Source organism: Artibeus jamaicensis, unplaced genomic scaffold, assembly GCF_021234435.1.
Source record: "Artibeus jamaicensis isolate MK-2021 breed Jamaican fruit bat unplaced genomic scaffold, CSHL_Jam_final contig_834, whole genome shotgun sequence".
NCBI lineage: Eukaryota > Metazoa > Chordata > Mammalia > Chiroptera > Phyllostomidae > Artibeus > Artibeus jamaicensis.
Genome location: NW_026521981.1, coordinates 1,085,276 through 1,112,461, shown reverse-complemented (window position 1 = coordinate 1,112,461; position 27,186 = coordinate 1,085,276). Strand labels below are relative to the sequence as shown.

The window sequence follows — 27,186 nt, the reverse complement described above, 5'->3', positions numbered from 1 at the left end:
GCACTAAACCTGCTGTGAATACATGCAGGGAATTCATATTGGATCATGAAAAGAGGCATAGTTTATAAAAGAACTGATGATTTTTGTTTATTTCAATTTATACATCGCAGTTGCTTACTGTGAGCCTCCCCATTTGTTAACTTCTGTTTTGCAGGCTGACACTCAACCACTGAGCCACACCAGCCAGGGCCATTTGTTAACTTCTGTTTGACAGGTAGTTAGGATGTAATTGTTGCCTATTACAGTGAGAATCAGAAGCATAATACAGCACCTGAGATACTGAATCACAGTAAACTCAATCTGTTACGTTTTTTATTAGCTATAAAGTAAAATGTGCTCATGGTTTAAAAAGTCAAAGGGGACATAAGGCAGAAAGTCTCATCCCCACTTCTTCAGCATCATGTAGTCGGTCTAGTAGTACTTCTAGTCCTTCTAGAAGTTGCTTATGCATTATTTTGCCCTTTAAAAACTCTATAAATTATTTTATTAAGACAGCATGCATCTGCATTAAAAAATCTAATTTTAGAAAGCTTCAAGTTGTACTTTTTAAGACTTTGTGCATTAAGGATGCATTTACCAGTAATTGAGAGTCCCAAAATTGTGATAGGGGAGCAGTCTGAACTGAGTATTTATTCACGTTGTAAAGCGATGTTGAAGTATTTATGAGACAGTTGGTATCCCTGCCCTAATTTATTGGATTACATTTGCTTCTGTGGGTAGAGCCGTGTTCAACTCAGAAGACTTGTGGAAAATTACTCCCCATCTGTCTGCTTAGTCCTCCTTTCTTGATCTTGGTTCTGTGGGTGGTATCTTGCATAAATCAGCAGCGCGTGCTTTCTGCATCAAGGGTTTCCACAGATTCCTCCATTCCCTCATCCCAAATACCCTGGTGCCCTACAGAGCTGTTGCCAAGGCAGTATCCAGGGCCATGGTGCACTCTGATTTTAGAACACAACAAACAGTTATCTCATATGTTACAGTCACGGTTTTTGTATCATTAACCACTTCCATCAGTGAAGTGCCTCAGAAATTCATTCAACTGTTTGTTGTTTAATTGTAGGGGCCTATGAGAACCCCAAATACCATGTAGGATTAATCTTCCTTTAGTAGGTATGTTGACCATAGTAATTCCCCTGCATTTGTATATAGTACATTCTTTTCAGGTACCTCCTGATTACCATTTGACAGGTGAAAACTCTCAGGCACACAGAAGTGGTGTGAGTGGGTGAAGATTGCCCAGATGATTGGTGCAGAGGCAGCCCTGCAGGCAGGTCTCTTGGCCACCATTTGTATTCTGTCCTTGCCCAAGCCCTCACCTTATCAGGGCAGCGATCGTATAAAAAAGCAGCACACAATATTTTAACAGATTATGTGATTTCAACTGGACTAGAACTCATTTTACTTCTCATCAGCACATTTGTTGTATATTTTACCTTACCTCAAAGTAGAAAATGTAGAGACTAGTTTTAGTGCAAAGGTGTAAATATAAAATAGAAGAATTAATCTATGCTTGAAAAAATAATTATTCAGAAAAAATTCTAGATGTTATCCTTGAAATAGTCATTCTATATGTGAATTATATTAAGCCAGTTATTCTCTTCACTAATATTATTGTCTATTATGTCTTTGCTTGTATTGCTTTTACCATTCATAACGTTTTTTTTTTAAATAAAAACATTCCCTTTTTTGTCTTTGCTAGGGTTTAGCCAGTAAGGTAAAACCAAAGAACTTCCCTTGTCTGCCATCACAGATGCTTCAGCAGCCTTGCAGCCATGTGCCCTGATAATCTGCAGCCTGTGGAAAGGCGGTCCTCCACTAGAAGAGTGTAGTTCATGTACATGCAGGGCCCGGACAAGACGTAGTGCAAATAAACCTCAGTGTGCTTGTGTTCTAGTAAAACTGTTTATGAAAACGCAGCCAGTGTGTGGGCCGGCCCCTCCTTGGGATTAAAAAGGATCCTCACAAGTATTGTATAGTAATGGCTGACCAAATTGTTTTTATGTATATATATAAAATATATATATGAAATAGTTATATATATATTAGTTATATATTTTTTAATTTTCTTCTGATCTCAAAAGTAATACATGTTCATTTTAGAGACAAAAACTCTGTATTAGGAGTAGTTCATGTCCCTGGATTCCTTCAGTATTCTTATGCTTAGAGATACCTACAGTCAGCATTTTCATATACATTCTTTCAGATGGTTATCGATGTGTAAACTGCTTGGTTGCTCTTAGTTATATTTTATCATTTATTTTATTACCTCCAGTTTTTATTGTTTTGCCTTCTTTTCCCCAGCAGGCACATGTCTGGTCCTCCCCCTATTCTAATTGATGGTTTCTTCATGCTTTTCTGGATCAGCTGGTGTCTCTGGAGCATCTTAATGCCCTTTAATTGCTTATTGCCATCAGAAGGGAAAGGAAAGCATGGAATGAGGTTTTACTGTACAGGGCTTTTTCTCTCAAACCAGGTTTTATTGTAATGAGATTTTACCTGAATTACTTTTACCTTTAATTTTTCCTGTGTCCAACAGAGGAACATTTGATATTTACGTAAAATGTGATGGTGTTGGAAGATGTGTTGGTAACTATGATAATCGTGGGAGTTTTGGTGAACTGGCCTTAATGTACAATACACCCAGAGCAGCTACAATCACTGCTACCTCTCCTGGTGCTCTGTGGGGTTTGGTGAGTGAAATATTTCCTTGAACTGAATATTATTTGTAAAAAGCATTATGACCAAAGCTACGTAGATACAGTATTTTAGTTCTGATAGGTGGATTTATTGGGATCATCGCTAAGCACCAGGGGCTTAAGCAACTGCTGGATGCTGAAATGCTGGGCACTAAGACTGTGCTGAGTGAAATCTTCGTGTTCTTTCCCCCATTCAAGTCAAGTGCTTAACGCACTGGCCCTGGAAAAGACACTCAGATCCAAAGTGGTCCTCTGCCTTTGCTCATCTTTAAACAGTCACACAAGAAACCAGCAAAGCCTTCAGTGCTCTTTTCTGAAATAGTTTTCCGTGTTAAGTGTGACCATCTGTGGCTCCCAAAGTGCAGTCCCCTAACTAGGAGCATCTGATCTGGGGCCCCACTTACTGATTTGGGCTCACTAAATCAGAAATTCTGGAGATGGAGCCCAGCAGTCTATATTTGAGCAAGCCTGCCAAGTGATTGTAATGTGCACTAGAGTTTAAGGAACCACTATAAACTGATTTTGGTGGGGTGTACTTTGATTGGTAACAGCTTTGCATTGAATAGCAGCTGTGTAGAGAAAATAAATACCTGGTGCCTGTGTTTCTTACCTGGATGCGTATCAGAAGTACATGGGGGCGGGGGTAAAAAATCTTTTTGCCTAGGCCCCACCACAAATTTAATCTCACTCTCCCTAATCAGACTCTCCCCAGGGTAGGACCTGGGCTTTCAAAATAGGTTTCTCAATGCTAGTATTAGGGTAGTAAGTAATGGTAGTAACAAGACTTACAAGTTGGTTCAGAGGCATTTAGGTTTGGTGTTTGAGCTCCATGTCATCTTTTCATAGATGATACCAGGACGCAGAGGAGCAGGCACTAGTAAAGCTGATTCTGGAAGACCGTTTAAGCTGATGCTTGTACAGATCACCTTGGAATTTAGTTAAAACTCAGATTCTGGTTCACTGAGTCTGGGATGAGGCCTGTGAGTCTATATTTCTTATAAGCTCCTAGGAGACACCAGTGCTTCTGGGACCAGAAACACACTTTCAGCAGCACTGATTTAAGGGACTGTTTATACCACTTATATTTTCTTTTTAAATTGTTGAAAATAGTCCACCCTGTAGTTTCGACATGCATCTATCAGGTTATTTCTCTCAAATCCTTTGTGGAAGGGGGGAAGGTTGAGATGATAGGAAGTGTGTTAATTTCATTTCCAAGGACTGTAGCTGTACAGAAGTTAAAAATTATTCAATCAGGACTCCACATTTGACTCCAAAGTGGATTCAGCTGGTAAAAATACCACTTGATCATAGAAATAAGACTGTACATTTCTTCTTAATAGAACTAGGCAGTTATTGGTCTACTTATTAAAAACGAGTCACATTTTAAGTTGTAGAAGAAAAACTGGAATTGTTTCTGGTGGAGGAAAACTCATTATCTAAAGTGTTTTAAGGGCTATAAAAGATTTGACTACCCAAAGGCAACACAGTAAAACTTCCACATCAAGAGCAGACTTGATCCACAGGAAGTGTTCACTTGTCATCAGAGTGGTGGGGAGAGCTAGAGTCTGCCATACCTGTTTCCTACGATATCATGGAAAGAATTGATCTTCTGTGCAGGGTTGCTTGATAGCCTTAGAGAAATAACTGATCAGCGTGACCATGCTGATGATTCAGAGAGGTGATTACTGAAATGACTAGGATGAAAACATTTGACATGGGACATTCTGGATTTTCTGCATATGTCACAGTGGGTGTGAAGAGGTGGGCCACTGATAGAAATTTTTTCTTGAAAATTTTTCTAGAATTTTTTTCTTGAAAATGTTTTCTTGAAAGACATAAAGCTTACTTTCAAATCACTAAACCATTTCTACTCTTCTCTGTTTGCAATAAACTCGGTCCATGAAATGGTGTTTCAGCTGGTTCCCAAACTATATTATATGCCAGAATCACTTGGGAAGATTTTATGAAACCCAGGTTATTGGACCCTACATGGAGAGATTTTTCAGTCATGAAAGTCCGGGACCTCAAAAACCTTTTCTTACTCAGCTGATTCTGCTGCCAACCTTGGAAAATATTTCAATACTTTTTACTTTATAAGACTTTCTCTTTTTTAAAAAAATATTAAGAGTACAAGTCCAAATTATAGCCCTTGTAAAATTATAATAAACTAAATTGGAGGAAAGTATGTTTAATTTTCTCGAGACATGTTCACACTGGCATTATTCTCCATATTTTCAGTTCATTTAAATTCAGCCTTAATATGTTGGCACAATAATTTAGTAATTGAATAACACCCCAGTTAATTTTATTTTATGTAAGTTGGTATTATTTATCAAGGTATGCCAAAGTAACATAATTTGGGGGCTGTTTACTAAAAACAAAAATTTTGTTATGTAGGAATTTTTTTGAAAATAAAATTTGTAGGAAAGTCTTTTTTTTGTAAAAAGGAACAGAACTTTTTATTCGAGTTATGTAGATATTACAAAGTTCCTTTAAAACACCAACAAACACACACTCGAGTCCTGCCTTCCCCCATTTTTTGAGCTGTGATATTTAAAATTTCTCCAGTTCCTTAATTGAGTTGTCTTTGAGTTAAGTAGTATACACATAGGAACATTTTAAAATTATATACATGAAATAAACACTTGAATTGGACTTAAGAAAGTTGTTGTTTCTCTATGCACATCTTTAAAAGGATTGATATAATGTGGATGTGAGAAAAATAATTTTTCTAAAACTCTTACAATTGCTTTATGATTTTTAAACATTTCCTAATAGTGTTTCTCATGTATTTTTTTTACTGCAGCTCATATTAAAAAGCACATTAGGAAACATGTATCTGTGTGTAAAACTGAAACAGATACATAGGTAAAAAAACACTTTACTAAAAGGAATTAATGCTATATTCTATTTTACTTAATTTTTTAAATAAAAATGCTGGTCATGGGTGAAGAGGGTCAAAAGGTACTAACTTCCACTAACATAAAAAGTCCTGGGTATGTAATGCTCAGCATGGTAACTGTAGTTAATAATGATACTGTATCGTATATTCGAAAGTTGCTGGCGTAGGGTCAAGATGGTGGGGTAGGTAAATGTACTTATGTACTCCTAAAACCACATCAAAATTACAACTAAACTGTAGAACCTCCTGAAATCTGGCTGAATGATAGCCCTATAACTAGGGAATTAAAGAAGCCACTTGGAGACTAGTAGGAGGAGTAGAGATACAAACAGGCTGGTCTCACACCCATGTGTGACCAATAAAAATCAGGAGGTCAGCTGTGGAGGTCGCCCCCTGTGGAGCAAGGAGTTCCAGCCCCACACCAGTCCCTCCAGCCCAGGGTCCCCGTGCCAGGAAGAGAAGTCCCTATAACTTCTGACTCTAAAAACCAGTGGGGATTGAAGCTAAGTGAGACAAAAGGCTTCTAGAGTCCCAGGCAGTTACTCTTAAAGGGCCCCCACACGGACTTACTTGGACTCACTTCCTCTGAGTTCCAGCGCTAGGGCAGCAGCTTCAAGGGCACCATTGGCATACAGGGAGGAACTGAAACGTATCAGGTAAGAACTTGGGGAGATGTGCAGCTTTCTGCCAGAAGAAAGTGCTGGCAGACACCATTCTGTTTGAGTCCTCCCCCAACAAAGCCAGCAGGCAGGCATCATACGGGAGTCTCCATTAACTAGGTTAACGTTGTTTTGCCCACCCCGGTGATTCCCTTAAGTCCCTCCACCATCCAACTTTTGGTCCACCCAAGTTGATTCCAGTGGCTTTTCCATAAGATTGGCCTGTCTTGGCTCATGTTTCAGATTATTTAAAATCTCTCAAGCAAATTCTGGCTTCAGCATGCCCAAACTTCTCATTAAGTGGCCCCAGGCATAGCACTAGCAGCAGCCAGCCTTGATTTGCATCTTGTCCTTACCTAGGGACCTCCAGCCCCAGCACAAGTAGCAGCCATCTGCAGATCGTTTTGTAGCTTATGCCAGGTGACCCTGGCCTGCATCTCCTAGGAGACCTCAGAGCCAGAGCACTGGTGGACAGCTTCAGACCACGCCAAAGCAACCCTCAATCACCTTCACAATCAACATGCTAAAAAGGCAGACTCAACGGGTACCACAGCCCTGCTGACATAAGTCCTGCTCCATGGGGTGGGCCCCTGCATAGCTGATACTCCACTCTGGTCAGAGGTCGGTGAACACAGCCAGTCCTTGAAGCTGATTTAGCCTGGGGGTAAATCCTTCTCATTGATGTGCCAACAGCAATCGAGGCTGAACTACAATAGGAGAGAGTATACAGCCCACATGAGGTAGAGGATGGATGACACCTGGAGTGTCCAGCTTGGATGACTGGGGGAGGCTGTGCCACTGGACCCTGTAGTGGGTAGAACACCCACTACCTCAGGTCACTCCACCAAGCCCAGGAAGACGTTAGCAACTTTACTTAATACGTAGGAAAAAAAACACAGGGAGGCTGCCAAAATGAAGAGAAAGAAACATGTCCCAAATAAAAGAACAGAACAAAACTCCAGAAAAAAATAAACATAATGGAAACAAGCAGTCTACTAGACGCAGAGTTCAAAACACCAGATGTAAGGACACTCAATGAACTTAGAACTTCAGCAGCATAAGAAAGGACATGGAAGCTACACAAAAGAACCAGTCTGAAATGAAGGATATACTAACTGAAATGAAGAACAATTTACAGGGAATCAACAGTAGAGTATATGAGACCAAGAATCACATCAGCAATTTGGAGTATAAGGAAGCAAAAAACACCCAATCAGAATAGTAGAAAAAAAAAATCCAAGAAGTGAACATAGTGCCAGAAGCTTTAGGGACAACTTCAAGCACACCAACATTTGCAGTCATGAGTGTGCCAGAAGAAGAGAGAGCAAGAAATTGAAAACCTAGCTTGAAAAAAATAATGACAGAAAACTTACCTAACCTGGTGAAGTAAATAGACGTACAAGTCCAGGAAGCACAGAGTCAGTCTCAAACAGGATGAACCCAAAGAAATCCACACAAAGAGATATCATAATAAAAATGCAAAAGGTTAAAAACAAAAAAGTATTAAAGGCAGCAAGAGGAAGCAATTATTTATCTATAAGAGTTCCCATAAGACTACCAGCTAATTTGTGAACAGGAACTTTGCAGGCCAGAAGGGATTGGCAGGAAATAATGAATAGTCATGGAAAGCAAGAACCTACAAGCAAGATTACTTTATCTAGCAAAGTTACCATTTAGAAGCAAAGGACAGATAAAGAGCTTCTCAGACAAGAAAAAGTGAAAGGAGTTCACCACCACCAAGCCAGTATTACATGAAATGTTAAAGGATCTTTAAGAAGAACAAGATAAAAAAAATGAACAGTAGAATGTCTATCAACAGTTGAATCTAAAAAACAAAATGAACTAGCAGAACAGAAACAGACTCAGATACAGAGAACATTTCGACTTTTGCCAGCTAGGAGGGGGTTGGGTGGATGGGTGAAAATGGTGAAGGGAGTAAGGAGTACAAATTGTTGTTGGAGGTGTAAAGTACGGCATAGGGAGTAGTCAGTAATATTCTAATTCCTGTGTGTGGTGTCAGATGGCTGTGAGATTTACCAAGATGATCACTTAGTTATATAATGTCTTAACTACTGAGGTGTACATCTGAAACTAACATAATATTGTATTTTCACTGTAATTTAAAAATTAAGTCATTTACATTATAAATAAAAGTTGCAGAGAGCTGATTTTAAGTGTTCTCATCACAATTAAGTTTTTATAACTGTAAAGTGATGGATGTTAACTAAACTGTAATTGTGATCATTTTGCAGTATATACAAAAATCCAATCATCATGTACAACTGAAACTGTAATATAATAGTTATACCTCAATTAAAAAATGCTGGTCATATCTTACCACATTGATTTGATAATACTCTAGGGCTGTATCATCCATGGGCAAAGAACTGAGCTCTAGTCCCAACTAGAAGCTGCATACATTGGTGGTTGCCCGGGGCTGTACATGGGGTACAGGGGGAAATATTGGTCAAAGGGGAGATACAACTTTCAGTTAAAAGATGAGTAAATTCTGGGACCAAATGTACAGCATGGCGATTATTACAGTTGACAATATTGCATTATATACTTGAAAGCTGCTAAAGTAAATTTTAAATATTCTCACCATAAAAGAAATGTCAATTAGGTGATAGAGGCTTTAACAAACTCTACTGTGGAGTCACTTCACATTGTATAAATTATCAAATCAACATGTTTACTTTAAACTTACTCCATGTTATTAGTCAATTACGTCTGAAAGCTGAAGCAAGAAAAAAATACGTTGCTGGTATCTAGTTTTTAAAATGGAGCGATAGTGCCACCTTGTGGGTTTAGCTTAATTACATGGTAGTCGATCTCTGTTCTGAATAAAAGTAAACTGATGCTTTCTTTAAAAAATGTAAAATACTATTTTATATGGTTCTGTATTTTATGCTTGAATAAAAATCTTAAATGTTACATTAAATGTATAATATTCTTTTATTTCAAAATCTTCAGTTATCATTTGTTTCTTGTAGGGAATGAAACTCTTTCTTAAAACTTTTTCCTCAGAAAATTTATCTTTTAACTCTCTTTGTATTTGATATTCTGCCTTAGGACAGGGTAACCTTCAGGAGAATAATTGTAAAAAATAATGCCAAAAAGAGAAAAATGTATGAAAGTTTTATCGAGTCACTGCCATTTCTTAAATCTTTGGAAGTAAGTATATATTTATATTTTGCTTTGAAAACTTCTGTTTTGTTAGGAATATTTACTTATATACAAGAGTTTATTTGAATAGAAATCTATCCACATTTTCATTGAAAGATTAGTTATGGTGCTTGTATAGTTAAGTATTTTTTACTACCTAAAACTGCATTTATTTTACTGTTTATAAGCAATAGGTTCCTGTGAGTATCTCTAGCAGTTTTATGTGGTCCTTTTCTAAGAGATTTGAAATAAGCATGCAATGTCATCAGGAGCCACTAGTTATACCTCTCTAGGGAGACATTATTTAAATATAGAAATGGATATTAACTCAATATAACAAATACCTATTTCCTTATAAAATATACCAGGGAAAAGAAACAACAGAACAACATTGTCCCCCTCACCAAAAAATTAACCCATCTAGTTACCAAAAAAAAAAAAAATTCCTCTCTGGCCTTTCCTTCTCAGTCATCTTTGCTGTTTATTCCTCTTTTCGTTTTCTCTTAAATTGGCATTCTTGTGTCTTTTCCTTTTTTAGGTTACTCTTATTCACTTGGTGAACTTGTCAAATTTCCTGTCTTTAAACACTGTGTTAATGCCTTTTAAAATTGACATAAAGGATAAGGTCCCTCCCTAGAATGCCAGACTCATAATTATTTAACTGCATATTTAACATTTCCTCTCAGACACTAAACAGACATCTCAAACCTCACATCCTAAATCTACTCCACCCCTCTTCCCTGTCTTAGTGGCTGGCAGCTAAGATCCTCTCAGCATCTGGGCCAGAGTCTTTGGGGTTAGCACTGACTCATCTACAGAAGTACCTTTGTTGTATTGTTAGTATATGCCTGGCAAAAATTTTGGCCACATTACAGAATGCAAATTAGGCAGCTATCTCTAGCAGCATATGTCTTTAAATTTAAATAGATCAGGGGTTGGAAATCCAAATGCCTTGAGATCTAGGCAAGTTACATAAAGAAGAACCAAGCCAGGACAGGATTTTGGTAAACTGGAGAATATGTGCTCCATCTAAAGAAACAGTTGTTATTCCACTATAGTTATTTGCCATGTGGAAATATGGCCTATGTACTGTTGATTTTTCAAGAGAAGCTGGAAATTCAAATTTTTTTGAGACGTTTACTTTAAAATGCTGTTGGTTAATTAATGTAACACATACAAACCCACATACTTCTTGGCTTGTTTGGCTTATAGGTTACTAATTTTTAAATCTCTGAAATAGATATTACCACCCAATTAATCTTTGTTATTTTTTTCTTTGTAGGTTTCTGAACGCCTAAAAGTGGTAGATGTGATAGGCACCAAAGTATATAATGATGGAGAACAAATCATTGCTCAGGTATAATCCTTTTTATGTAATTTAATTTAGAGTTATATTCCAAAAGTTTCTTAAAAATTGTGTTTTGATGGATTTTTTATGTCTATAATTAGCACGTATTTATGGATTAAATATTACTTTTACCAAGAGACCTATTTAAAATAGTTTAATTTACAGCCATTAAGCTTTGAATATTTTTATTTATATAATTATCTCCTAATGAATATGTATTGTCATCAAGTAGACTTCTGCTTAATTTTGTCTTTGTACATGATATATATATAAAGAATAAGATGCCATTTATAAGAGGAGAATTACAGGTGAATGTTCTATGAGATTAATGAGGACTCAGAAGGTATACTGGAAGATATTAGACTTTTGTACAGTCAATTCACGATGTCATTCACGAAGGCTGCTCCCTCATAAAATTAACCAAAAATGGAACATGTTGCACCATATACTGTGTTGGCTTCCAGATACTAAACGAGGGCCAACATGCTATTTAACCATTAATCTTATCTAAAAATCACACTTTGAGCCAGTAGTAATATATACCTTGGTTAGAATATGGCTTGTGAGGAGTAGGACTTATGAGATAATTGAAGTTCATAGATTGAGCACACAGATGATAGCACCTTATTTCCTAGTTATATTTTTGAAGTATTAAACAAATTATTTATAGATTTTTTAATAGATTCTGTAATTTTTATCATAATGTACTATATTGTACTATTTATCTAAAATCTCTCTTCTTTGGATGTATGTGAAACAAGATTCAAGGTCTGTGAGACTGAGGAAATAATTGTTTTAGAAGGTAAATAAGTCCATCTCTGTCCCCTCCCTACTCCCCATCCCCTAGACATACAGATTAGAGCAGTGAAGGATTGGGAAGAAGTGGAATCAAATTAGAAAACAAGGCTAAGATTCTGTTATATAAATTGATAAGTCTAGAGTACTTTTGAAATGATTGTTTCAGCTTTTTATTTTGAAATAATTATAGCTTCACAGGAAGTTGCGAAAATAGAACAGAGAAGTCCCATGCACTCTTCACCTAGTTTCCCCAGGGCATCTTGTATCATTAGAGCACAGTCTCAAAACTAGGAAATGACATTGGCCCGATCTGCAGACCTTACTCAGATTTCACCCGTTTATATGCACTTAAAGCATGTTTTGAAAACTAAATTACACAGCAGTTGATGGACCTACTATGATTCAAATTTGAAAGTGAACCTCTTATGAAAACTTGATGTAAAAATAAGGGAAAGGACACATGTATACTATACTTGGAGTTTATTAAGGATATTTTGAGGTGTTTTTTAAGCATTCATAAACACACACATTTATATTATTATAAATCTCAACATTTATTTTGTGACATAAATTGGTACTGTAGTTCTTGAATTGTACTAAAGGGTTTTTGAGTACCTAAGTTTCTTTTCCAGATTACTTGGAGAGGCCCAGTAGAGTCAGTATCTGCTGTCTTCTGTTTATACTATTTAATTTAGAAGGCATCGTTGGAAGGTGGAGTTTATTCAGAAACATCACTGAGAAAAAAATGGATATGCAGTTAGAAATAGCAACACCTCAACTCCCCCCCCCCCCCCCCCCCCCGGGTTTTATTTTTATTTTGCTTAATCTCTTCATCCTTTTCACCCAACACTTTTCTTTCCGGTTTTTTTCCGAGGCCTTGAGGTGGATTGTCACTTAACAGGCATCTCAGAGTTGGGTCTCTAGCTAACTGCAGTCAAAACATCAGGATCCAAATCTACAGTTTTTGAATAAGTCTGGGTGTTCTAACATCTGGAATTCTTACCCCGGTGTTATTTGCCATATATTTTTTTTTTACTTAAAAATGCTGTGGTAGAGAGTATATTCAAATGATGTTACAAATGAAATCATTACTACCTAATTGCTGACTGTAACTTCTGTTACAAAGTGAGAGACAGGAACTGTGGGGTGTTACTTTTCAGGCAAATCATCTGTACACTGGAGTTGGACTGACTTCAGGGTTTTGATAGGCAATAGGATTTTTGTCAACTAAATCTGCATTTTCATCCTTTGTTTCTGTTTTATTCTAATAGGGAGATTTGGCTGATTCTTTCTTCATTGTAGAATCTGGAGAAGTGAAAATTACTATGAAAAGGAAAGTAAGTGTGAATTCTCAAAAATTCACATACTAGCTAGGAACATAATAAATTTTCTTTGTGATGTTTAGACTAAGATTAACTTTTGTTTTTCCAACATGCTGAGTAAAAGTTGATGCTTTTAATGACCTTGTCAGAGTAAATCAGAAGTGGAAGAGAATGGTGCCGTGGAAATCGCTCGGTGCTCTCGGGGACAGTACTTTGGAGAACTTGCGCTGGTAACTAACAAACCTCGAGCAGCCTCTGCACACGCCATCGGGACTGTCAAATGTTTAGGTAGGATGCACAGTGGTGGGCGTACTCCTCCTGACTGACATCTTTATGTCTGTATTTTATGTGTCTATGTGGTACAGATTTACTTACTGGATTCATAGGTTTTATGGTCCCCACAAAACATAACAAGGGTAGCACTGCATTATAAAATCAGTTTGTGGAAGCCAGTTTTGTTTTTGTTTTTTGTGTGTTTTTTTGTTGTTAAAAGTTTCACATACATATATAGTGGTTTTTTTAATATGCTTGAAATAACATTATAATAATTCTGGGTACATTTTATATCCGATTTTTCAAATAAACATGTAGTATGTTCCTCAAAAAGGCTAAAACAATATTTTTATAGAGTGAATTAAGCTCTGTGGAGAAAGTTGGAATGTCTGTGGGAATACTTAGTACTGGGAACATAGGTTAAGGTTGTCAGCACAGTAAAATTTTCTTTATTGTTTAGCTGTTTAATTACCTTTTTAAACTGTGTAGTAGCTTGGCAGAAGTGCCATCTTCAGCTGCAAGATTTGAAATACGACCAACAACTTGCTTTAAAAATGAAAAATATAATTCAGGTGGTGTCAACATAGATGACATTTTCTTAAAAAAATTATTCAGCCATAATTAGCCACTCTATTTTCCTCATCTACCGTTTAGTAGAAGAAACTCAGCTTCCATATTCTTAAGATTTGCTATTATTCTCAGAATTAACTTATGGAGAAGTCGCTTTTTAAAATGTTTTCAAGTATAATGTTAATCAATTGTTACACTTGGATAAAACAGAAGACAGAAACTGGCAGGGAATTTCCCTGAGTAGAAATAGTAAACAGTAAGAGTAAAGGTGATATGAATGAAAGCCCAATATTTTTTCTATACTTATATTCACATTAAAGAAAATTTGAGAAATACAGAAAAGGTAGGAAAAACTAAGAGGCACCCACACCACCACCACCCAGTGACTTTCCATTCCACATCCTGTTATAGTTCCTTTTCATCTTCTACTTGCATGATTTTTCTGTTTTAAACAATTTTGTTAAATGCTTTTTTCATTTATAGTTTAGGCATTTTCTCATTTTACTGCATCAAATTGTAACATTCTGTTAGGGAAATATGCACATTATTTAATGATCCCCCACTGGTAAATGTTTTGAGGATTTTGGCTCCATTTTGATGGGGGTGCTGCTTTTTCCAAATGTAGTAGTTTCCCTTAGAAATGGTTTTTTTAGAAGTGGGTTTCCCTTTTATAGCTTTTGCTGTATATTGTCAGGTCACTTTTACTTGTACCGATTTACATGCTACCAGCAGTGCAAGAATGCCCATTTGCTCTAAACACTGCCTTTTTTTTACCTTTGCTGCCTTAAAAGGCAAAAGCATGTATTTTAAATTGTAGTTCTAGGGTACAGAGTGTGATCATATTTTCCATGTGCATATTATAAATTTAGTTTTTAAGAGTGCATGAGATAGGCAAGCAAAGTGACATATACAGTTATAGAAGTGGATAAAGCATTATTGTGGCTATTTCAATGCGACTATGATACTGTAAGAGTAAAAATTATAAAAGGTAACATTTAGTCTTAAAACATGGCATTATAAACCCTGAGGAAAAACAGAAGTCACTTCATCATCTTTGAGTTTGTATCTACTCAGATGATGGCATAAAAGCTAATGTTTTTGAATTTCAAGGCCTTGCCAATGACAGCCCCTCATTCTTTTCTCAGTCTGTATCAGGAACCGCACCCCAGCCTTGCATTGCGCATCATGTTGCCAAGGAACCCTGGCTACTTTGAAGTGGAACAATTTTATCATTATGCCTTTTTCTTGTATATTTATCTAAAAATACCATTGAATTACTGATATATGCAGAATGACATTACGAATTACTCAGAAATTCTACAGATTTTCAAAGGATGTTCATTTTACTTTTATTTTCCACCCCTCCCCTTTTCTTTTAGCCATGGATGTGCAAGCATTTGAAAGGCTTTTGGGACCTTGCATGGAGATTATGAAAAGGAACATCACCACCTATGAAGAACAATTAGTTGCCCTGTTTGGAACAAACATGGATATTGTTGAACCTACTGCATGAAGCAAAAGTATGGAGCAAGACCTGTAGTAACAAAATTACACAGTAGTGGTTAGTCCACTGAGAATGTGTTTGTGTAGATGCCAAGCATTTTCTGTGATTTCCTGTTTTTTCCTTTTTTTTTTTTTACATTTACAATGTATCAGTAAACAGTAGTGATAGGCAATAGGCTTTAACATCACTTTGTAAAGAGTAGATCATAAAAATATCAACATACTGATAAATTGATTTTGTGTTCCACAAAATTGAAAGGTTTATTCAGATGATTGTAATATACTGAAAGTATCTGTGTCTAAGAAGATAATTAAAGGATGTTATCATAGGCTATTTGTGTTTGTTTTGACTTATTCAGATTGATACGTCAGTGAGTATGCCCATGTAAGAAGGAACTTGGCAATGAATCATGCTATACAGCATGATTTCACATTCTCTTACAACTCATTGTATATATAGTAAGTACAATTTGAATCATTTTTGTTTTAAAGTTTTTCTGCCTTGATAAGTTATGTGCTGGCTTTGGCCTATTGGTGAAATGGTATAAAACATCATATGCAATTCAAGAACCTTTTATATTTTTGCAATAAAGTACATTTTGACTTCTTTGGCATAATGTCAGTAACCAGTAGTTTTAGGACAGGCGATTTAGTTGTAATAGGTGAGAGTCTCTTTTAGATGAGAGATCATTAACATCTTTTCCTCATAAAGCATATATCTCTGCTTCCTTTTTTCAATTACAGTTCCCTATTCTTTATCTTTAAAAAAGTGAGTTAGACATTTAATGTCACAAAGTTTTTTTAAAGCTTTAATTTAAATTAACTTGTTGTCATCTAAAAGTCTAAGATTTTATATATATTACCAAAAAATCCACACCAAAAATAATATGGGGTCCTTATCAACATGCCCACAAGATATTTTTTTGTTCTTCACTTGTATCCATATCATGATTCTTTCAGATATCTGCTCCCATGGGGTTCCTCCAGGATGGTAAAAATAAATATAAGCAAAATCATACGCAAAGATAAAAGGAATTTCTGCCCACTCTGAACATACCATTTGGCCTTACCATTTGCTTTAATGTAAACTCAAAGAATGACCTCAACCAGAATAGATTTTCATTGATAATTGATAACTTATTATTGGCTACATAAGATGAATTATTCAGCCAAAGCAATATAGCCTTACATTTCTAACCTATGTATAATCCAATGTCTGGAGAGATTAATTCTAACCAGTTTACTTTTCGGTGAGCAATTCCATTTTAGGAAATGTTTTAAAGAAATACATACATGGGTAAAACTATTCTGTGGCTAGTGTGCTCTTCTTAGAGAATGGTTTTGGTCTTACTTGTGTAATTAAAATGTGGTTAAAATATGTTAACCAGATAATGTATATATAAGAAGTTAAAGTATGTAAAGTGTAACTTCAGCCACATTTTAGAACACTGTTTAACAATTTTGTAAACTTTCTTGTAGGAAGAGAGCTGCTTACTATATGAAAATGACTTGTTTTCTATTTAATTTTATTTTAAAAGCCATGTTAATAAATTTAAAAAAAACAGAACCCCAGATTTCTGGTTCATCATTCTGTATTCTTTATTCACTTTTTCAGATTACCTATTTTGTTGCATAAGCTGATGAACTATTCATGGAATAGCAAAAATGCCTGTTTAATAAAGAACTCGGAAGCTGTAAATGCTGGTTACATTATTGTTGGTTATATTTAAATTTTCCTTATAATGAAGCACACTTTTATAATAAACTATGTGAATTATGTTTAATCGAGGGTTTTTTGTTCACTTGTTTTTTAATGACTTCCAGAGTGCATACTGCACCATGTGGAGGGCATGGCAGAGGTCCAGCACATGTGGGCCTAATGGAGCATGAAAGCGTGGTTCTGAATGGCAGCAGAATTTAAAAAATCTTCACTATTAGTCATATGATTCTGGCATGTTTATATGAGTATGTTATGTTAGAATAACCAAATAAATCTGGCTAAGAAATTCATGTCTTAAAGTATCTAAAACACCTCTAGTTTTACATGTGGATGTTATTTAATCACTAATCAAGAATCCTTACTAGTATTTGGAAGTTGTCTGTTGAAGTTTCATTCAAGGATGTATTATATGTAGCTAAGAATTCTTATCGGAGAACATTTTTTAACACAAAAGTTCTTCCCCATATTTATTTTAAATAAATATAAGAGTGTATATGTGCTTCCTGCAGATCTATATGAACTAGGGCTTGGTGCATATAGTTTAACATAAATACTGTGACACAAGTTGGTGAATATATCTGGTTTGTTGTTAACCTGCTGTTACAAAACGGTGGCCAGCAGACTATTTACTGTGCTCAAAAATGCTGCTGCTGCAACTAAGATACAGGGCATGAAACAAGGGACTCTGGATTTCATAGAAGAGTGTAAGATTAAGTGCTGAGTCCTTTTCCTTTATAAAGCATCTTCTAAAATAATAATGTATTTTTCTTACTTTTCTCAAGAAATGTTATGTTTATGACAAGGATTTGTCGTAACATGAGCTTTGTCATTCTTAAAGAAAATTAATAATGTGTAAGCCTAAGTAATACATCTGGGTAAGCCAAGGCTTTCTTAAATAACTGATGGGATTCTAATATCTAATTATGTTAACACTTAAGGAAGAAACAATTATAATGAATGCTGGCTTCTAAAATAAAAAATAGTGTATGGTACAGCTTGATTATGAATATCAAGATTTTGACAAAAAGAAGCTGGAATGAGAATTGAGACAACCTAATAGGATATCTGGTGAAGATGGAGGCATAGGTAGATACACTTGGCCTCCTCATACAACCAAAAGAAGGACAACAACCAATCTAAAAACAAAAAATAACCAGAACTGCCAGAAAATTGAACTGTACACAAGTCTGACAACCGGGGAGTTGAAGAAGAAACATTCATTCAGACTAGTAAGAGGGGAGGAGATGGGCAGCTGGCAGACTGGGTGGTCCCACATTTGCATTTGGATAAATCAGAAGAAACAACTGGGGGGTGAAACAGACCACGCAACCCAGGGTTCCAGCATGGGGAAATAAAGCCTCAAAACCTATAACTAAAAACCTGTAGGGGTTGAGGCATGGGAGAAACTCCCAGCCTCACAGGAGAGTTCCATGGAGAGATCCACAGGGTCCTAGAACGTACACAAACCCACCCACCTGGGTATCAGCATCGGAAGGGCCCAGTTTGCTTAGGGGTAAGGGGAGAAGTGACTGAACAACAGCGGAGAGCCCAGCAAGCAACATCGTTCCCTCTCTGACCCCTTGCCCATACACAGCACCACAACGCAGTGATGTGGGCTGTCTTGCCCTGCCCCAGCCAATACCTAAGGCTCTGCCCCTTATTACGTAACAGGTGCTCCAAGAAAAAAATATGGCCTAAATGAAAGAACAGATCAAAGCTCCAAAAATAGAGCTAAGCGATGAAGAGATAGCCAGCCTATCAGATGCAGAGTTCAAAACGTAATCGGGATGCTCACAGAAATGGTTCAGTGTGGTTGCAAAACAGGAAGAAGTGAAGGCTCTAGAAAGTGAAATAAAGGAAAATACACAGGGAACCAATAGTAAAGGGAAGGAAACTGGGACTCAATGATTTGGAACAGAAGGAAGAAATAAACATTCAATCAGAACAGAATGAAGAAACAAATATTCAAAAAAATGAGAGGCTGACGAACCTCTGGGACAACTTGAAACACTACAAAATCTGAATCATGGGGGTGCCAGAGGAAGAGCAAGAGCAAGAAATTGAAAGCTTATTTGAGAAAATAATGGAGAACTTCCCCAATCTGGCAAAGGAAACAGACTTCTAGGAAGTCCAGAAGCCCATACAGTCCCCAAAGAGTTGGACCCAAGGAAGCATATACCAAGGCACATCATAATTACATTACCTGAGATTAAAGAGAAGGAGAGAATCTTAAAAGCAGTAAGAGAAAAGGAGACAATTACCTACAAAGGAGTTCCCATCAGACTGTCAGCTGATTTCTCAAAAGAGACCTTACAGGAAAGAAGGGGCTGGAAAGAAGTATTCGAAGTCATGAAAGGCAAGGACCTACATTCAAGATTACTCTATCCAGCAAAGCTAGCATTTAGAATTGTAGGGCAGATAAAGTGCTTCCCAGATAAGGTCGAGTTAAAGGAGTGCATCATCACCAAGCACTTATTATATGAAATGTTAAAGGGGCTTATCTAAGAAAAGGAAGATGTTAAAAAATATGAACAGTAAAATGAAAACAAACAATAATCAAGTACAGGACCTAAAAAAAATAAGTAAACAACTATAACAGGAACAGAATCACAGAAATGGAGATCACATGGAAGGTTATCAGCGGGGCAGGGGAGGGAGGAGAATCGGGGGAAGATAGGGGAATAAGTAGCATGAATGGTAGGTACAAAATAGACGGGGTGGTTAAGAATAGTATGGGAAATGGAGAAGCCAAAGATCTTATATGTACAGCCCATGGACAGGAACTAAGGTGGAGGAATGCTGGTGGGAGGGGTGGTGAAGGCGGAGGGGATTATAGGAGAGAAAGAAAATGGGACAAGTATAACAGCATAATCAATAAAATATATTTTTAAAAAAAGAATTGCAAAACCTTACCTGCTCCAGGGCACTTTTAAAGGCAGGAAAACTGGTTGCCCACCTGAACTATATAGTTATTACTTTTCACCAGTATTTTTTAAAAATTTGAAGTATAATTATGCAAATATAAGCAACAAAGTACACCAGGTATTTCCAGGGGACTTGTGTGCCCAACAATAGCTATGAGAGCTTAAATTAATTCAGTTCTATAATGGATTGACCTCACCAAAATCATATTATTTTGTGAGTCCATGACAGAACGCATGGGCAATTAAAATCTCTTGGTTCCTTATGCAATTCTTGGCTTCATATAGTTTCCTAATAGTGATGTTATTGGGCCTAGTGTATAGAGAAATTTATAGAAAGTTTCCAAAGCAGACAGAGTATTTTGAGAGGAAAACCTTTTTATTTGACCCACAGATCTGCATCACTCTGTCCCTTTTTATGCTGTTTGTAAATCCAATATTGCCTAGGAAATCCTAAAGAAGCATGTGATGTTTGATATGGAAGTAATTTTCTATACAATAAAAATGAAATGCCACCTATTAGGTGGTTTTGCTAGATTTTGACTTAAGCATAGCCTTGGTCTTCACATTTTACCAAATTTTAACAAGTATTTTTTATATGTGTATATATACATATATATGTTTGTGTATATATACTGCAAAATATACATGAAATGTAACAGTTGTAACATTCACTGTACTAATGAATATCTTTTACTCTTAATGGAAAAACAGAAAACTTTTTTCCAGGTGCAGGGGAAAGTTTAGTGTAAGCAGGGCATGAACTCTGAAATGACAAGATGCTGGGCTCTTCACTGGTTAACCCAGAGGTGAAACTAAATGTTTTCTATTGAACATTAAAAAATGTTTACAAAGTAGAACCCCTGAATGAGCTTGTGAGCAATAAATATGACCAGTCAAAATATTGGATAAAATTGCTTCCAACTGCTGATTTTCTATCTTTGTCTGAACTAAAACCTACCTGGATCCTGCTGAGGAACAAGAGAATGAACACGCATCCCTACAATGCCACTGCCTCTTTAGGCCAAAGGCTGACACTTAATACAACTGTACTTCCCTTTACTTGATGATTATATTCTTGAAATGGAAGTGAATGACACTTTTGAAAGCCAAATAATATTTTAATTATTTTAGGAGAGGTGCTCACTATAAAGATATTTTTGGCAAATCTTTTTCTCATAATTGCTCCTTAAAGCTGAACTCAAATATCCTCAGCCTTTTTATTACTATAGTGCAGTGATTTTCAACCTGTGTGCTACAATAATTTTTAAAACATGGAATACCTGATTATTTAGTCTGGGACACTGACCTCTTTTCCCTTACATTGTCAAATAAAAAAAAAATGACTCCAGTCAACAACTGCCATCCAGTGTGAATGCCCTGTGTTGAAACATAAACATATGGGTCATATAATAGAGTTGCATCTTATTGGTGACATCGCTTAACAAGTTTGTGTCTGACTGGTTAATTGTTGGTAACAGAAATCCTTATATATAAATATAGGTACCTGTTTATTTCCTTATTTATTTATATTTTTTTAAAGAGGTGGGAGAGAGAAGAAATGATTTGTTGTTCCACTTATTTGTGCTTGATACATGCCCCAACCAGCAAATGAAACCGCAACCTTGGCCTACTGGGGCTATGCTCTAAGCAACTGAGATACTCAGCCAGGGCAGTTCCTGTTTTTCTAAAATGTCCCTTTAAAGCAAAAGGGGTAGATAAATACTATTATTATTTTTTTGTGAATCAACCAAAATTATACCTATTTTTTGGTCAGACTGGCAAAGTATCTTTTGGTGTACTGCTGAATTTTAGTGATTAGTTTATGTGTGCCATGAGATGAACACAGTTGAAAATCACTGCTATAGTGCATTATTATATGCTATTATATGAACTCTTGAAGAACTGAAGTGTATTAGACAAATATCATTTGCCTTTGAGAAGTCATTTGAGCAGATAAAAACCCTTTATACCAGGAGGAGAGAAAATGAATGACAATAGTGCTAATTATACATAATGTAGCTAAAAGATGAGACCTGTTCTCAAATAATAGTGATAAATATATAGAACAGGTGAGACTTAAAGCCCACGGAAGCTGTTTAACAGAGTTAATGTTCAAAAGTGCATATGACATAGAGCACGACACAATACACGCTATACATTAGTAAGAAAATTTAGCCATGGCTAGTGTAGCTCAGTGGATTGAGCACGGGCCTGCAAACCAAAAGATCACAGATCGATTCCCTGTCAGGGCACATGCCTGGGATGCAGGCCAGCTCCCAGCAGGAGCCAGTTCCCAGCAGGGGATGCACCAGACGCAACCATACATTGATATTTCTCCTTCTCTCCTTCCCTCCCCTTCCCTTCTAAAGATAAATAAATTAAATTAAAAAAAAGAAAATTATTGTTACTTATTTTCCCCAACTTTTTTTTTTCCAGCAAGCATATACTTATTGATTGCACAGACAAAAAGATGCTTTATGGTCACGAGAGTCAAATCTTAACTTTTAGTGGCATTAATAATTATAAGCACCAGAGACATGTATTACTCAGTTCTAAAATGGCACTCATCTCCTAGACATTACAAGTTGAGTTTTTAAAGTATAGTTAGTAAAACAGGAAAGGATATTTTTGAGAGTTTAAATCTACCAAGATGAAGCTATCTGAAAAGTTCGACAACTTAACTTTTCAGACCATACATGTGTACCATTTCCCAATTTTAATATTTAATTTGCTTACCTTTTGAGAATTTGAACAGCAATATTCTCAATATTTACGTAATACCCCATGCTTGAACTTCTAAGTCTAGCAAAGCAGTCACTGACCTGCCAAATGTGATGGAATCAAGGGAAATGTATTAATTACACACAATAGAATTTATCAATTTTTTTACCATCTTTAAATTAAGACTTCATTTCTTTTTGATAACAGAATTTTATCATTGGAAAGACCTTGATTTTAGATGACTTCTCGACATATTTTGGCCATAGTTTGTGTGTAACGTGTGCACAGATATTGTACTTACACTAACCAAGAGTAGGTGTTATTTAACAAAACTGATTTTTTCTTGCCAGTTTTATCATGCAAATGTCTGAAGAACATATAAAAGTTAGTTATATCTGAAAAAGCTGTGGTAATTACAGACAATGAAATATTACTCGGCTATAAAAAAAGAATGAAATCTCACCATTTGAAACAGTGTGGATGGACCTAGAATGTATTATGTTAAGTGACATAAGTCAGAGAAAGACAAATACCATAGGATTTCACTTATGTGTGGAATATAAAGATCAAAATAAATGAACAAACAATCGAAACAGACTCATATATACAGAGAACAGACCTATAGTTATCAAAGGGGAAGGGGTTTGAGGGACTGGGTGAAAAAGATGAAGGGATTAAGAAGTATAAATTGGTAGTCACAAAATAGCAGGAAGAGAGCATAAGGGATACAGTCAATAATATTGTAATAACTATGGTGCCAGGTGGGTACTAGAAATATCAGGGGGAGCACTTGGTGAAATGTATGATTGGCCACTCTGCTGTACATCTACCTGAATATAATATGCAATAAAAAATAAAAAAACTTCTATGAAAAAAGTAATTACAGTTATATTTGTCTTAGTGAAAAAATAGAATTTATACATGTAAAGATTTCCAAGATCTTACTAGTTTTTGTTCTTTGATCTTTGTTCTGGCTTACCAGTTGGCTGGTTTGGTAATAGTCACCCAGGAATTAATGCTGTTGTTTCTCACCCAAGGATATGTTCATTAATTTTCAGAAAGAGAGGAAAGGAGAAACATGGATCTGAGAGTCAAACATTGGTTGGTTGCCTCCCATGTATGCCCTGAAGGGGAAGGAAACTGCAATCTAGGTTGCAGGAATTGAATTTGCAAACTTTTGGTGTTTGGGAAGATGCTACAACCAACTAAACCACCTGGCCAGGGCTTAATATGATGTTTCTGTTAAATATATGTAAGGTACAAATGTGGTCATTTAGTTTTTCAGGAAAGTCAGAAGATAGGACTAATTGTAGAGAATTCTAATACTGATATTTAATCAGTTGTGAGTGAACTACTACAATTTTATGACTTGGACAAAAATTAAAGTATGTAAAAAATTTAATCTTTGCATCCTTATCAATTAGCAAAATGGTCAACAAATATTATAAACTGCAGCCAGTGCCGGCCAACCTGTGAACTTAAAGGTTGCTGCTGCTGGTTCAACTCCCAGTCAGGGCACATGCCTGGGTTGCAGGCCAGGTCCCCAGTTCGGGGCATGTGAGAAGCAACCGATCCATATATTTCTCACACAGCAGTGCTTCCCTTCCTCTCTTTTTCACTCCCTGCTCTCTAAATGTAAACAAATAAAAATATTTTTAAAATATTAGAAACTAAAGAAATTTTGATTGAATCAATAGAAACAACTTTTTAGTGCTATTCAAAGATAATTTATTGCTTAGACTGATACAATACCTTGATCTGAGGTTAAAATTATTTTTCCCATTACAGTATTTACCAATAAGAATACCTGCACTAAGACTGTTAGCAGTATAAGGTTTGTGGGCTTGATGCTTTGAAAGAAGGGCCAATATTCAATACATCAGAGATGGAGTAAGAAAGTTCAAGAAGATAGAAGAATACACAAAGCCATCTTAAGAAAGCTCAAAATTCAGGGTTCTTATATCAAGGGGAGACAGGATGGGTAGGGCAAACAGGTGGGTGGAGACTATAGATAGCCAGGCTGGGAAAAGGAGCCAAAGAAAAGTGGGCAATTTCTAACTCCCTGAATTCCTGGGGGGTCCTTTGACCCTCTCTGATCTGCATCCAGTTCTTGAGTCATTATTTTATGCATATTTCCCCACCTGTGCTGACAGAAGGCATCCTCAAATCTCAAGCAGAATTCCTCTACTTCAGCAATTTTCAACCTTTTTCATCTCACGGCACACATAAACTAATTATGAAAATTCTGTGACACAGCAAAAAATATACAGGGTCCAGCAGAAGTAATGCCTGCTTGAGTGTGGGTGGTAGGGTAATAATATGGGTATAATAATTTATAGTTTTAATTTGAACATTCACCTAAAATGTCATACAGTGTGCCTGAATGTGATATTGTTAGAGAATTACATGCTTCTGATTATGCAATAAAAGATTTTGTAATAAAAAGGGGGCTTTATTTGTGCTGGATCCTGTGTTTATTGCTAATCTGACCAAAAATAAAAGGGTATAGTTTTGATTCAATCACAGTGATGGAAAAGAGATGAGTGTCCCTGACTAGATTCTCAGGTATCGAGTGTTTTAAAAATTCTTGCTGGCACACTGATTGAAAATCTTGAAATTGCAACTCTAGTTAATTACACATCTATAACAGGAGATATTAGCCTGAAGGCCAGAGAGAGGAAACATTTCACTCTGTCACAAGGCTTTCAGAAAACTTACAAATGGAAAGACTTTTAATGTAAGGTTTAGCCAAAAACAGATCTCACAGTTTATGCCCTGTAGAGGGAAAGGAGTAACTCAAGCTTTTGAAAGCTCACTTTTTGGGCAAGGAGAAGCTTTTCAATTTCCTGGAAGAAGTGAGTCATAAATATCACAGATTTTAGTTTTAAATGGATAGGTGAATTCCACAGATTTTCCTTTTGTCAAGAAATTTAACACTGGAATTTATGTTTTCAATTTCGGGACAAAATGAAAAAATAAAGAAGGAAGAAAATAAGGATATACAGAATTGCATAGACACATTCAAGCTCTTTTCTTGGATTACTCTATTAACCCCTTTTGGATAGTCAAATCCTGTCCTTTTTCCTGAAGGAAAAATTCTGGCATTTTGTGAGCTTTCTGAGTTATTTTTCAAAAAATGTTTGATTACTATTTGTGAATTTGGAAAGTAAAACCTTTGATCACATTCTATTGTGATAGGAAGGGCTATCTTATAATTCTCTTCAAGCATTTAAACAGGGAATCCCTAAAAGGAATTTGAAAATTTGTTTCAACATATGAGGGTAATTTTGGATTTCTTGATTTGTTATGTGGCTTTCATGCAGATCTAAAAATTCAAGAAATATAATTAACTTAAGAAATAATGTGCTCCGATTTTAGGCTCTTTTCAGAAATTTGACTTTACTGATTTCTTACTAATGTAAGTTTTCCTCCTCTTAAACTTTAAGCATACATATAATGATCTAAAGATATAAAAACCTAAAGCATAGCTTAAATGATTAAACACTAAAAGTTCAAAGGGAAAAGGCTTAATAATGTCTTTGTAATGTGAATGGTAAACATACCAATTACAGGCTGATGTGCTGTGATGGACAGCCATGTTTAAAACGAAGGGAATCTAAAGCAGAGAAGCCATCCTCCTTTGGTGAGTCAGACAGAGCATTAGTAATTTAAGGAGGAACTCTTGGTGGAAACAAGTGGAAAGGCTTTTTTTTTTATTTTTATTTTTTTATCAATGGGAAGCCATTGGGAAGGGGAATATGGTTGCCTAATACTCACCAAAGAAACTTAGATAATGATTAAATCAGCTTAAGTCACATTATAACCCTCAGTACTACTGTTAACAACGAGCAAGCTGGTCAAAATAGAAAATACCGTTTTGACTTCCTTCAACTGTAAAGCATATAGTAATCGTCCACCCCTTTTACAGCTTTGTAAAACCTCCAGACCCTAAGCTTTCCTCTCAACTGCCCATTCCCAAGGTTATCAGTGCCTCGCAAACAACCGGCAACAAATGTTGGGTGACTTGAATTGAGTTGGCGAACAAATCTTAAATTACTCTCCCGGGGTGACGAGCGGAGGCTCAGAATTAAGAAAATCTAATTCTTCCCACTGGAGCCCAACACCACCTTTATTGTCCCCATTATGACTGGGACCGAGATTTGTGGGTGACTAGGACCCTCGCGAGGCTACAATGCTTCCGCTTTGGTAGTCATCTCCTTCCCCTAACACTTAAACAATACCTTGGCCTGCTGCCAAACTTTGAGTAGCCAGGCACTAAGGCTGTTTATGACCAAGAACGGGTACTGCGAGAGGCTGGGGCTGCTCCAAGTGCTAGGACCGGTCCAGAGAAAGAGAAGAAGCCAAACCTTTAAAATGCTCCCTTCCTCCGCCTCCTCCCTTTTGTCCCAGACACCAAAACAAACGAGCTGATACACGTGTCCCTATGACTCTTGTTTACTATCAAGACTGCGCTGTTTACGCATCTCTGGGATATGTAGTCCAACCGGTTCCTCTGGCATGCGGCTTCCCAGAAGCAGAAGCAAGGCTGAGACTACGAACCCACAATCCATTTCGGGAGCAAAGT

The 27,186-nt window shown here is 36.4% G+C and overlaps 1 protein-coding gene and 1 long non-coding RNA gene across 4 annotated transcripts in view; one reads left to right on the top strand and one right to left on the bottom strand.

The window, feature by feature from the left end:
- PRKAR2B (protein kinase cAMP-dependent type II regulatory subunit beta) overlaps positions 1-17,020 on the top strand; it is a 113,958-nt gene extending 96,938 nt beyond the window's left edge. The window contains exons 6-12 of one of the 2 annotated variants that reach the window (XR_005083230.2): positions 2,537-2,690; positions 9,330-9,431; positions 10,705-10,779; positions 12,840-12,905; positions 13,040-13,178; positions 15,113-15,695; positions 16,852-17,020. Coding sequence is in view for 1 of the 2 variants with exons in the window: in XM_037150466.2 (XP_037006361.2) it covers positions 2,537-2,690; positions 9,330-9,431; positions 10,705-10,779; positions 12,840-12,905; positions 13,040-13,178; positions 15,113-15,246 (670 nt within the window). In the remaining variant the exon portion in view is untranslated. Of the gene's footprint in view, positions 1-2,536; positions 2,691-9,329; positions 9,432-10,704; positions 10,780-12,839; positions 12,906-13,039; positions 13,179-15,112 lie in introns of both variants that reach the window. The other variant, XM_037150466.2, reaches the window with a different exon arrangement.
- LOC119053037 (uncharacterized) lies at positions 12,076-27,040 on the bottom strand. Of its 2 annotated transcripts, none has more exons than XR_008392978.1 (4): positions 26,843-26,962; positions 22,617-22,702; positions 13,636-13,709; positions 12,076-12,302 (listed from the first exon to the last, which is right to left on the bottom strand). It is a non-coding gene; the product is annotated as an uncharacterized LOC119053037 (long non-coding RNA). The 2 variants fall into 2 exon arrangements; XR_008392979.1 differs by lacking the exon at positions 26,843-26,962 and adding an exon at positions 26,969-27,040 and having other exon boundaries at positions 12,078-12,302.
- Between the last annotated feature and the right edge of the window lie 146 nt (positions 27,041-27,186).